Raw genomic sequence first — 12,213 nt, 5'->3', positions numbered from 1 at the left:
TAGACAATACACTGCTGTTCCACGTTAAATGTTGTACTTTGTGGTGTGTTATGTGTGTGTACTAGTCTGTGTGTCTTATACTGAAACATACAACATCTTTATAAACAGATTCAGGAAAGTGTCATTTCTGTCACTGGGACGTTTTCAGTCTCTGTTCGTGTCTGAGGTTCAGTATTTTGTCCGTCCTGATGAGGTCGTCCGGGGTTCAGGGTCCCGTCTGTCGTCTCTTCAAAGCTCCAGCAGAAGGTCAGGACTCTGGACCAGGCTCCACATGGACGTCAACAGATGAGAGCCGGACGAGCGGCGAACAAACTAAAGGAGCTATGGACACAAGTAAAATACTCAACTGGAGATTTAATTTAAAAAGATTATGATTCGATTTGAGACATGAATTCAGCTCAGAGTGAGACTAAACTCCTCCCACAGCCACAAGAGGGGCGGAGCCTGGAGGACTAAAGGGGAGAGTGAGGGAAGAGGGGGGTCTGATACATGAATATCTATGGTGGAATATTCAGCAGTTACCACAGTGACACAATGCACACATGAGCAGTGTCAAAAAGTTTTTAAATATTCTGAAAAGTCAAGAAAAACACTTAAGAGTTTGATTTTACACAAAAAGGTGAAAGTGACTCACTGAAAAATCGTTGGCTAATGCTAATGCTAGGTAGCTTGTGACTGTAGTGTCATCTGAGACAGACTTGTTTAACAGCACAGATCATCTCACCTGTTGTAGTTCCTTTATAGTCAGATTGTGTTAAAACTAAGATCAGACTCCCACAGAAATCACTCCATAAACTCCAACTGGTCCAAAACTCAGCTGCCCGCATCATCACACACACACCCTCCCATCACCACATCACACCTGCACCAGCTCCACTGGCTCCATCACGCACCGTACACACTACAAAATCATACTCCTCACATACAAAGCTCTCCACAACCTGGCCCCTCCATACCGGTCTGACCTCATTCACATCTCCACACCCGCCTGCTCCCTCCGCTCCTCCTCTTCCCTGCACCTCACTGTCCCTCCTGCCCGTCTCGTCACTATGGGGAGCAGAGCCTTCAGCTGCTCTGCTCCCCAGCTCCCTCCCCCGTGACCTCCGCAACACACACTCACTCCCACACTTCAAATCTAAACTCAAAACTCATGTGTTTAGAAAGGCCTTCTCACCCTGACCACTCTGACCATAACTGCTCTGTCTTTTAATCTATATTTGTTTTTAAATGTATTTTTAATCATTTTACATTGTTTCAATTTGTATTGTTTACATATGTATGTACGGTGACCTTGAGAGCCTTGAAAGGCGCCTAACAAATAAAATGTATTATTATTATTATTAGATTCACTTCAGTAACAGCTTCTGACAGAGCGGTGCCTCCAGTTAGCATCACACCCCCAGTGAACAGTGATGAAATCAGATTTGGTATTTCACATGACCAGGTGAAGATGGTTTAATGACGCACCTCTTGATTCGATTGGGGGACAGGTGACGGACGGTCTGTGCAGAGAAGAGCAGAGGTTTGACCGACGGGACGAGGGAGCCACGAGGAACTTTGGAAACGTTCAGCCTGAAACGGACACGAACATATTTATGTGTATTTATACGACACAAACAGAAACAGATTTACTTCAAGAGGGAAAAATCCAGGTAGAGAGGGAGCGAGGAGGGCGGGGTTTACCTGGAGGAGGTGGAGAGGGAGCGAGGAGGGCGGGGTTTACCTGGAGGAGGTGGAGAGGGAGCGAGGAGGGCGGGGTTTACCTGGAGGAGGTGGAGAGGGAGCGAGGAGGGCGGGGTTTACCTGGAGGAGGTGGAGAGGGAGCGAGGAGGGCGGGGTTTACCTGGAGGAGGTGGAGAGGGAGCGAGGAGGGCGCCTCCCCTTCAGAGCACACAGTCTGTCCCCCTGAGAGACGCCGTCCAGACCCGACTGCACCGGGACAGGAGATAAGACACATTTTAATACAACAAATCATTTCTTTTAAATGTTCTTTTTTTAAAATCTTTTTCTGAGTAATGTAATAATAAAGTTTATTTATGAAGCCGTTTCACAAAGTCTCCAGTTAATCACAGTTATAATTATAATGTAGAAAGAGAAATAAAAGACATTACATAAACATAAACCCTGACCTCGTCGTAGCTGTAGGACTTGTGCAGGCCGTTGCTGATTGACAGGTCGTCCACGGCGTTGAGGAGGCGGGACATCGGCTCGGGTCGGTGGTTCTGATTGGTCGATGTGTCGTCTCGTCTGTGCAGTTGTTGTTTTCTGATCTGCCTCTGATTCTGGAGTTTCTGTTTGGAGCGGAACACGTCGCCCTGCACCCAGAGGCTCTGCTGCTTCCTGAAAGATGGACGTGAGATTCAGGGACAGAGTCTCCGCCAGAAAGGTTACGTAATGCACCTTTAAAGGGCCCATATTATAACGTGGATTAAAGCCACAGAGTCACTTTTGTATTGAAATGTTTTGATGTTTAGAGTCTGATCATAAACAGCTCGATTCTGATTCTGAGAGACTCACGACAGGAGGAAGTTTTGCTGGGGTCCGATCACTGAACCGGGCCGACAGATCCTCATCCACGCCATGGCCTCCGCTGCAGTGAACAGGAAGTGCTTCATCAGGTAACAGCCAATCAGAGTGCCCGTCCTGCCCAGGCCGGCTGCCATTGGACGAGAAACAGGAAGTATTTAGAAGGAGTTACAATTACAAAAGTATAGAGCAGTGACAGTGACACTTCCTGCTTCCTCAACTAAATTTCTTATTAATTTTTCCCACAAACTGACTGAAATAATTAATATTAAAAGTTTGAACTAACTACTTTTATTTAAAATCTTTCTAAAACTATAAACGCTGTTGGTGATGTCACACTCGCTCCATTTCTTTAGTCAGTCCATGCACCAGACGAACCTTTGCAGTGCACCGCCACAGCTCCGGGGGCGCTCTCGCACACATGCAGAAACCTCCGCACGATGAGGTCAGAGGGGGTGGAGCCATCCAGGAAGAAAAGGTCGTGGTGAGTGAATCCGGCGCTCTCGAACCTGCGCGCGTCGTACAGCTTTTTGTTCAGCCTCACCACATCTGTGACTCTGTGCTGTCGGAAGAACGGAAAGAACGCCTCTGGAGCGTGCAACGGGTAACCTAGCAACGCACAAAACTTTATAATGGAGAAATACAACTGTACAAGTTTGCACTGATTAGCGTAGCATTTACAGAGCTTGTTGAGGTGGTCTCCTCAATAGACGCCATTTAAGTGACTGACAGGTTTTTGATTTCAGTTTGTGGGATAAAACAGTGGGAGTGTCACGGTGGGCGTGTCACAGTGGGCGTGTCACAGTGGGCGTGTCACAGTGGGCGTGTCACAGTGGGCGTGTCACAGTGGGCGTGTCACAGTGGGCGTGTGGAGGATGGAGGTTAAATGGGGGCAGATCGACAAAATGGCGTCTTGAAAATAGTCAATTTAAAGATTAAACTCAAACATGAATCAGTCCAAATAAAACTTCAGAGGCTCAACGAGAAGAAACAACTGAAACATGAGAAACATCTGAGCAGTTTGAACACGTCTGTTTAAAGCTTCACTGTGGAACATGGAGAAACATCTGAGCAGATTGAACACGTCTGTTTAAAATGCCGTGTCTGTTGTGACTGACCGTTGTCCACTCTGCTGCGCTGCTGTGGGCTGCTGAAGGCCAGGAGCTTCCCGGGAATGATCCAGTTCATGTCCCCGTTTTCCACTCTCTGCAGGAGGAGCAAACGTCTCACACATGGACATGTCCTCACAGCTCAGACTCGATACTAAGGAACAGACTCGATACTAAGGAACAGACTCGATACTAAGGAACAGACTCGATACTAAGGAACAGACTCGATACTCAGTCCTGACTCTGACACCACGATGATTAAAACATCTGTATTTAGTTCACACACTGTGATGTTCCACATTTGTGCTTTACACTTGTGAAAGATTCAGATTCAGGAAAGAATCGTTTCTGTCCTGTTGATGTGACTTTTTTAGTATCGATACCTATGAAAAATGAGTATCTCGTTTCCATAGTAGTTTTAGTATCGAGTGTCTGATTCTCAATACTTAGAGTAGTTCTGTGGTAGTTGTGTGGTAGTTCTGTGGTAGTTCTGTGGTAGTTCTGTGGTAGTTGTGTAATAGTTCTGTGGTAGTTGTGCGGTAGTTGTGTGGTAGTTGTGCGGTAGTTGTGCGGTAGTTGTGTGGTAGTTGTGCGGTAGTTGTGCGGTAGTTGTGCGGTAGTTGTGCGGTAGTTGTGTGGTAGTTCTGTGGTAGTTGTGCGGTAGTTCTGTGGTAGTTGTGCGGTAGTTGTGTGGGAGTTGTGCGGTAGTTGTTCTGACCTCATAATGCTCATATTCCTCCACTTTAAATGTGTCAAAGTTCACAAAGCCGCTCTGCACAGCCTGAGGGAGAGAAAACATCAAAATGTATAAAATCACCACAGTGAGAACAGGAAGTGCTTCATTTCACTGTGTCCATCTTCATCTGAGACACACGTCCTGGTCCAGGTCACACGTGCAGCTCCAGATACGACTTTAATAGTTGTGTCGACTTTAATTGTCCGATAATCAGGACGTGCATGAAGCCCCCACAGCTCCAGGAGCATCTGACCCTCTGTACACGGGTCACTCCACAGGTCACTACACGGGTCACTACACGGGTCACTCCACAGGTCACTCCACGGGTCACTACACGGGTCACTACACGGGTCACTACACGGGTCACTGAAAGGACGTCAGAGGGTAAAGAAACACCAGGGCTGAGATATTTAAAACCTTACAACATGGACGTACATCTTCATATATTTGACGTCTGTATGTAAAATGTAGAAAGTAGTAAAAATAAGAGCGTGTGTGTGTGTGAGTGTGTGTGGCTGTGGGGGGGGGGGGTGAGTGTGTGTGTGTGTGTGTGTAGAGTACATACATGTAGCGTGTAGTACCTTGTGTATTCCGTGTAAACAGTGCAGCACAGACAGACTGAAGGAGCTCTCCCCCACACCTGCATCTCTGAACACAAACACATATGTGAATGTACTGCATCAATACTACATGAATACTACATGAATACTACATGAATACTGCAAAAGACTAATACAGGACGGGTTAGAGAGAGGGGGCTTAGGGTTTAGGGTTGAACTTGACCCTACAGTCGTCTTGTGTGACGGTGTGGACCTGGCACTGACCTGAAGCAGATGAAGCCCGAGTTGTTCCCGCTGAGCAGACGCCTGTAAACGTCGTCTGGATCCATCTTCAGATAAATCACCTGGAGAAAAGTACGATTTTAGTTAAAAGGTGAAACATTTAGAAAGAAAAAGTCATGACTAAAGTGTTTAGTTTGTTCTGATGTCGTTTCCTCGTCACACACAGACCTGGAGTTGTGTTTTGTTTCATTCTCACACGTGTTTAATCTGCAGATTTAGGACGAGTTCTTCTCTCAAAACACTCCACCTTGTGATGTCATCATGTGGTGATACAGGAAGTGCTCCACTGTGTTTTTAAACTCCACCTTCTCTAGAATCATCTGGATCATTTCGCTCTGGAGTTTCCTCTCATCTCGACTGAACTACAGGAGCGTTTTGAGGCGGTGTTGGTTCTGTCTGTTAAAGTCCATATTGTGTCACGTTTGTTACTCACGGCGTAGGCTCCGATCAGGACGGCGGCGTTGGCTTTCTTCTTGGGGTCGTGGCTGGTGACGTGCACGAGCTTCTTCTTGGACGTGGTTAATGACTGAGGAGAAGATTTAAAGTGTGACTGCTCCGCTCAAAGCTCCGAAACGCGTCAGGTCAGAGGTCGGCGCGTTTCAAACATGGACATCATTAACACATCTGACTAAAATGTAGTGTTTTAGTTTTTAGAATCTGAAGTTTCAAATTGTCTAATTGTCCTTGGCTGGTTGGACGTAGGAGCAGGTGGGACGTGTGTGGAGGTTTGTCTGCAATTGTTTCCCAGGAAATTCAAATAAATAAGAACAAAGCGTCGAAATGGTCTGGTTATGATCAGACTCAGAAAAATTAATTACAACATTTTTATTTAGTTAAATTTAAAGTTTTAGGTTTAGGGAAAATGTCCTTGAGCTAAACTCCCAGGATTTGGACAGAGTTTTGTTGATTATTTTGTTGTTTTTCGACTCACTGCTTCATTTTTACACTGAACTGATGTAAAACTGAGAAACATTTAGTGCAGTGATAAAAACATGGTGTGTGTCATGTATGTGTGTTGTGTGTATGTGTGTTGTTGTGTGTGTGTTGTTGTGTTGTGCGTCGTGTGATGTGTTGTGTGTACGTGTATTGTGTGTGTATGTGTGTTGTGTGTAAGTGTGTTGTGCGTCATGTGATGTGTTGTGTGTATGTATGTGTGTTGTGTGTATGTGCATCATGTGTGTATATGTGTGTGTGTGTTGTGCGTCGTGTGTATGTGTGTTGTGTTGTGTGTGTTGTGTATGTGTATTGTGTGTGTGTTGTGTATGTGTTGTGTGTGTTGTTGTGTGTATGTGTGTTGTGTGTATGTGTGTATGTGTGTTGTGCGTCGTGTGTGTTGTGTGTGTGTTGTGTGTGTTGTGAGTGTTGTGTGTATGTGTTGTGAGTGTTGTGTGTATGTGTGTCATGTGATGTGTTGTGTGTGTGTATGTGTGTTGTGCGTCGTGTGTGTTGTGTGTGTGTGTTGTGTGTGTGTATATGTGTGTGTGGGTGTGTGTGTGTGTGTATGTGTGTGTGTTGTGTGTGTGTGTTGTGCGTCACCTGGAGCCTCTGGTGCACTTTGCTGCAGTAGTGGAACATCATGGCCAGGTTCAGAGGCCCAAAATCAGAGTAAAAGCTGAAAGATAAACACACGGGCGGAGTTAAAGGAGCAGATTATGACATCATCAACCCTGAGGGAGTGATGCTAACTGGAGGCACTGCTCTGTCTGAAGTTAGACACAATCTGACCATAAAGAACTGAATTATCTGAAGTACAACAGGTGAGCTGATCTGTGTGTTAAACAAGTCCCTCAAGTAACAGCACAGTCGCAAGCTACCTAGCATTAGCATTAGCATTAGCGTTAGCATTAGCCAACAGTTTTTCAGTCACTTTCACCTTTTTGTGTAAAATCAAACTCTTAAACGGGACCATGAGCTCAGACTGACCACAGGCTCCTCAAAATGTTCACTTTAAATCACTGTTGTATTTTGTCTTTACTCTTCAGATCATCTTAACATGTATTTGTGTTTGTTCATGTGTGCATTGTGTCTCCATGGTAACTGCTGAACATTTAGCCAGTACACACATGTAGAACCCCCCAGTGTGACGTCACTGCAGAGAATCAACAGGCTGAAATGTGCTGGTCCTGTGTCCTCCTCCTAATCCACAGATGATTTTCAGTTTGTTATAAACCACAGACAGATTTAGAACGACAATAAAACACAGACACAAACGCTCCCTGAGGTTGCACTGCACGTTTAAAGGGAATGTGCCGCACACGTTTAAGTAAAATGTGTGTCTCCCCCGTGCAGGTGTAAAAGCCGCTCTTCAGGTCAAAATAAATCCAGTGTCTGCGTCTAATTAGAACGACATTTACTGATCCAGAATCAGGACCAACTGTTAGAATGTTCCCATCTTTATTTTAAAAGTAAGATAAAAATAAAACTAAACTAAATGTATTTTCCAGATTATAAGTGTAACTTTTTTCATAGTTTGTCGGGCTGTGACTTATACTCAGAGTAAACTTGTTGTTTTTTCTGCTTTATTTATCTGATTAACTGTTAATATCTTACGTTAACAAACCAGACACGTGTTCAGTTCTGTCTGTGCTTCATGGAGCTGAATAAATATAAATATGTTACGTTAGCATTAGCGTTAGCGTGATGTACTGATATTCAGCCTGTTGGTCCACATTTTATTATTATTATTATTATTATAAATTGACTTTAAAGATAAAATGTCTGTCCTTGGTCTCAGATTTTGTAAGATAAATTTCCCTGAAAAATGTGTCTTATTGTCCAGTGCGACTTATGTTTTTTTCTTCATTATTCTGTATTTTTCATTGGTGCGATTTATGCTCCAGAGCGACGTACAGTCTGGAAAATACGGTACATGAACCTAAACTAATCTAATCTAAACACGGTGTCGTCATCTCCATTCAGAGGTCAGGTTCATTCACATTCTCCCATAATCCTCTGCTGCAGGTTGAGTCCTCGTCTTCATTCAGGAGTCAGGTTCATTCACATTCTCCCATAATCCTCTGCTCCTTTAATCCTGGTCCAGGTCTTTCTAAACCCGCTTCGCTCTTGCGTAACACTCAGACCCACTTTATCGGACGCACTGAGCACTTTGAGTTCTCATAAGAGTATTTATTTATTTACTCATTTAATTCCTGATTGCCATGACAACTACAACACCGTGAGTGATATCCCATCATGCACTGGGCCTGTGTTATTACAGTCAATCCCTGCTCCAAATCCCTGTGTCTCAGACGCAGCTCATCTGCTCCTGACCTGGATTATACAGACCACGGCACACACATACAATTAAAAAAATATAATTAAATAAATTTAATTAAAGACATTTCATTAATACAAAATAAAACAGAAACAGAAGTGAGACGAGTCGAGTTTGGATTTTTTGAGCATTTGAGCATCATCTGATCATTGTGTAAATTTGAACAAGTCCAGGGTTTTCAATCTGCAAGAGCCGGTTTAGACCCGGTTTGGTTCTGGTTTAGTTCTTGTTTGGTTCTGGTTTAGTTCTGGTTAAGTTTTGGTTTAATTCTGTGCAGGTCCTGCAGGTCAGAGTCCTGGTTTAGAGTCCAGACCTCTTTGACCTCTCAGGTGAAGTCTCTGTGTAATGGTTTGCAAATGTGACCTGGTCTAGTCCTGGTCCAGTCCTGGTTCAGTCCTGGTTCAGTCCTGGTTCAGTCCTGGTTCAGTCCTGGTCTAGTCCTGGTCTAGTCCTGGTCTAGTCCTGGTCCAGTCCCGGTTTAGTCTCATGTTCAGACTTGTTTAAACTCTCAGGTGCAGTTCTCTCTGTGCTCGTTTATATAAAACGCTGTAATCTGAATGTTTTTGAAACTCCCCAACAAATGATAAACGTCAACATTTGAAGAATTCTATTTTGGAAACATCTGGCAGGAGCTTTACTTGAGTATTTTCACTTGAGTACTTTTACTTGAGTACTTTTACTTGAGTACTTTTACTTGAGTACTTTTACTTGAGTACTTTTACTTAAGTACTTTTACTTGAGTACAGGTTGAGCCTCTACACACCTCTCGTAGACAAAATCCTCGTCTGAGCTGAAAAAGTGAATAAAAGTGGAATTCTTTGGCTTGATCCTGAGAGCGGTGAAATACAAACGATCTGTGGAGAGAAAAGAGATTATTTCAATAACGTCATAACAGAAAAACAACTGAAATAAGATTTAAAATCTCAGCAGGTGGTGAAAGGACAGGGCTTTACAGTTTTTATCAGTGTCCTTGAACGCCTCACCAGTGACTTCATCAGATTTGTACAAACTAATCCCACAAAGGAGAATTCTAGAAACATTACCTCAGATATTTACAGATACTTTTATTGTAACAGTAATAAAAATCACGTTTTCATAAAAATAAAACATTTGTGTGTAAAATGAGTAAAATCACACACATTTGGGACGTGTTTCGTGCTTCATTTTGTTGACTTTTGTTGAGGCTGAGTTGAGGAGCAGTACTCAGTTACTCAGTTTCTCAGTTACTCAGTTTCTCAGTTACTCAGTGACCAGGTCAGTGCACACGTCCTAATCACACACACAATGACTCTCAGTTTACATCACACAATTTGCTGTGACTTTCCTCATCACTGAACTGTTCCTTTTGCTAAACTGAGGCACTGCTCTGTATCACAATCACAAATGACCTGATGCCTCATGTCCAGAGTCTGTCCCTGAGCTGCAGAGGCTGCACTAGCTCTGTCCTGATGCAGGTGCTGGGGTTTAGTGACCAATCACATCAGAGAGGAGTTTTACCGTCAGCAGTGAATCTGGCTGCACTAATGAGAGGGTCATGTGAGGCTCAGGCTGCGTTCTGATTGGCAGGACTTTGTTACATAATTTAGATTCAAACTGCACAGAATCAGTGAGAAAAATGTAAAAGTGAGTCAACCATAAGAGTCCCACTACTGCACCTGTCCACGTCACCTGTCCCGTTACACGTCACCTGTCCTTAGGTCTAAGCAGCTGCTCCATATTTTTGTTGTGTAACTTTTTACTCTTCAAAGACAAACAAACTAAATCAAACTAATGAACAAAATGTTTCACGCTTCATAAACATGAGCGATAATGACACAGCTGTAAAAGTATTTCACATCAGACTCTAATCAACACTAGAACTAGTATCAAAACCAGACTTTGAAAGTCTGAAATGTTTGTATCGTGACAAACAAATACTTAATAATTTAAGTTTATAATTTAATCCAAACACTTCACTGACCTTTAACGATCTCAGCAGCAGAGCTCTGGTCAAAATCTTCTGCCATTGCTCCAAAAATCTCCACAACTAAAGAAAATCCACTTTAGAATCTAGTTCTGTGTAGACGGTCCAAAGAGACGGACCATGAGGGACGGAGACGAACCATGAGGCCACTGTCCCATGTGCGGGTCAGCAGGAGGGAGGGGTCAGGAGTGTCCCAGAACAGCCCAGTCCAAGAGCTCACACGGGATTATCTACTGCACATGCTCAGTACACACACACAGACATGCAGACCACACTCACACACACACACACACACACACCCACAGAGGCACGCATACACACACAGACATGCAGACCACACTCACACATACACACACAGACATACACATACACAGACACTATGAACCTACTGCACACTGAGGATTACACACATGTAACACACACACGGAGCGTGTCCTGGGTTTATACACAGGGAGGGCATCTGACACACAGAGACAGCCCCTCCAGTGTGTCCTGGGTCTTCCCCGCGGCCTCCTCTAGTGGGACATGAACACCTCCCCAGGGAGGCGTCCAGGAGGCATCAGGAGCAGACACCTGAGCCTCAGCTGCTCCTCTCCACGTGGAGGAGCAGCAGCTCTACTCTGAGCTCCTTATGACTCAGATACTCACTGAGCTATAAACCGTTAGCTATAAAGAGTTAGCTATAAAGCATTAGCAATATACCATGAACGATAAATTGTTAGCTATAAAGCTTTAGCTCTAAAGCGTTAGCTCTAAAGTGTTAGCTCTAAAGTGTTAGCTCTAAAGTGTTAGCTCTAAAGTGTTAGCTCTAAAGTGTTAGCTCTAAAGTGTTAGCTATGACTCTCCTGTGTTTGTTTTGTTTAGTGTTTGGTTTCAGTTCCTTGTTTCAGTGAAACACATGTCACTTTATTTGATTTGATTAAATGTTTCAGTTAAACTCGTTTGTTCTGACTCTCCTCATGGTCCAGGGGGCGTGTCCAGTGGCGGCCATTTTGAAAGCCTTGGGGCGGGGTCTTGGACCATGTGGAGACTTTAAGCTGTTTGTTGTTTGTCTTTGTGTATTTTGGTTTCAATATATGTGTCAAGTTTTATTTTAAAATACTTTTTGTTAAAGGATTTGAAATGACACAGTTTAGACTGAAAATCTGCTCAAGTAAAAATTGAACACCTGAAGAATCTGAGGCACCGACGAGACGGACGTCCACCCGAAAGACAAGAGACGGACGTCCACCCGAAAGACACGAGACGGACGTCCACCCGAAAGACACGAGACGGACGTCCACCCGAAAGACACGAGACGGACGTCCACCCGAAAGACACGAGACGGACGTCCACCTGAAAGACACGAGACGGATGTCCACCTGAAAGACACGAGACGAACCTGCTACATCTGAGAGGAATAAAATGCACATTAGCAAAAAGCTCAGACTCACACAGTGAGGGCCACAGTGAGTGTCTCTGTTGTCTCTGTGTTGTGTCTCTGTATCGTCTGTGTTGTTTCTCTGTGTTGTCTCTGTGTTATCTCACTGCTGTGTCTCTGTTGTCTCTGTTGTGTCTCTCTCTGTTGTGTTGTCTCTGTTGTCTGTGTTGTGTTGCCTCTGTGTTGTGTCGTCTGTTGTCGTCTGTTTTCTCTGTGTTGTCTCTGTTGTGTTGCCTGTGTTGTATTGCCTCTGTGTTGTGTTGTCTCTGTGTTGTGTGTCTGTTTTCTCTGTGTTGTCTCTGTTGTGTCTCACTGTTGTCTGTGTTGTGTCTCAGTGTTGTCT

General features: G+C 44.1%; 1 protein-coding gene across 1 annotated transcript; it reads right to left on the bottom strand.

The window, feature by feature from the left end:
• Positions 1–61: 61 nt before the first annotated feature.
• LOC117385478 (dual specificity protein phosphatase CDC14AB-like) lies at positions 62–10,493 on the bottom strand. Its single transcript, XM_033982768.1, has 14 exons — positions 10,448–10,493; positions 9,251–9,341; positions 6,750–6,825; positions 5,647–5,739; positions 5,196–5,275; positions 4,953–5,019; positions 4,354–4,416; positions 3,645–3,732; positions 2,905–3,135; positions 2,518–2,656; positions 2,124–2,340; positions 1,844–1,929; positions 1,468–1,572; positions 62–80 (listed from the first exon to the last, which is right to left on the bottom strand). Exons 1-14 carry the CDS (start codon positions 10,491–10,493, stop codon positions 62–64), a joined length of 1,401 nt encoding a protein of 466 aa, XP_033838659.1.
• Positions 10,494–12,213: the final 1,720 nt, after the last annotated feature.

The sequence above is a fragment of the Periophthalmus magnuspinnatus genome, chromosome 17, assembly GCF_009829125.3.
Source record: "Periophthalmus magnuspinnatus isolate fPerMag1 chromosome 17, fPerMag1.2.pri, whole genome shotgun sequence".
Lineage (NCBI taxonomy): Eukaryota > Metazoa > Chordata > Actinopteri > Gobiiformes > Gobiidae > Periophthalmus > Periophthalmus magnuspinnatus.
The sequence above is the reverse complement of the archived record's forward strand: the minus strand, read 5'-3'. Positions and strand labels throughout refer to the sequence as shown.

Coding starts and splice junctions, on each gene's coding strand:
- LOC117385478 (XM_033982768.1), bottom strand. CDS start 10,493: ATGGCAGAAGATTTTGACCAGAGCTCTGCTGCTGAGATCGTTAAAG. Junction 5,276..5,646: donor TCCTGATCGGAGCCTACGCC/GTGAGTAACAAA, acceptor ACTTTTCTCCAG/GTGATTTATCTGAAGATGGA. Junction 4,417..4,952: donor GTTTACACGGAATACACAAG/GTACTACACGCT, acceptor TCTCTCCCTCAG/GCTGTGCAGAGCGGCTTTGT.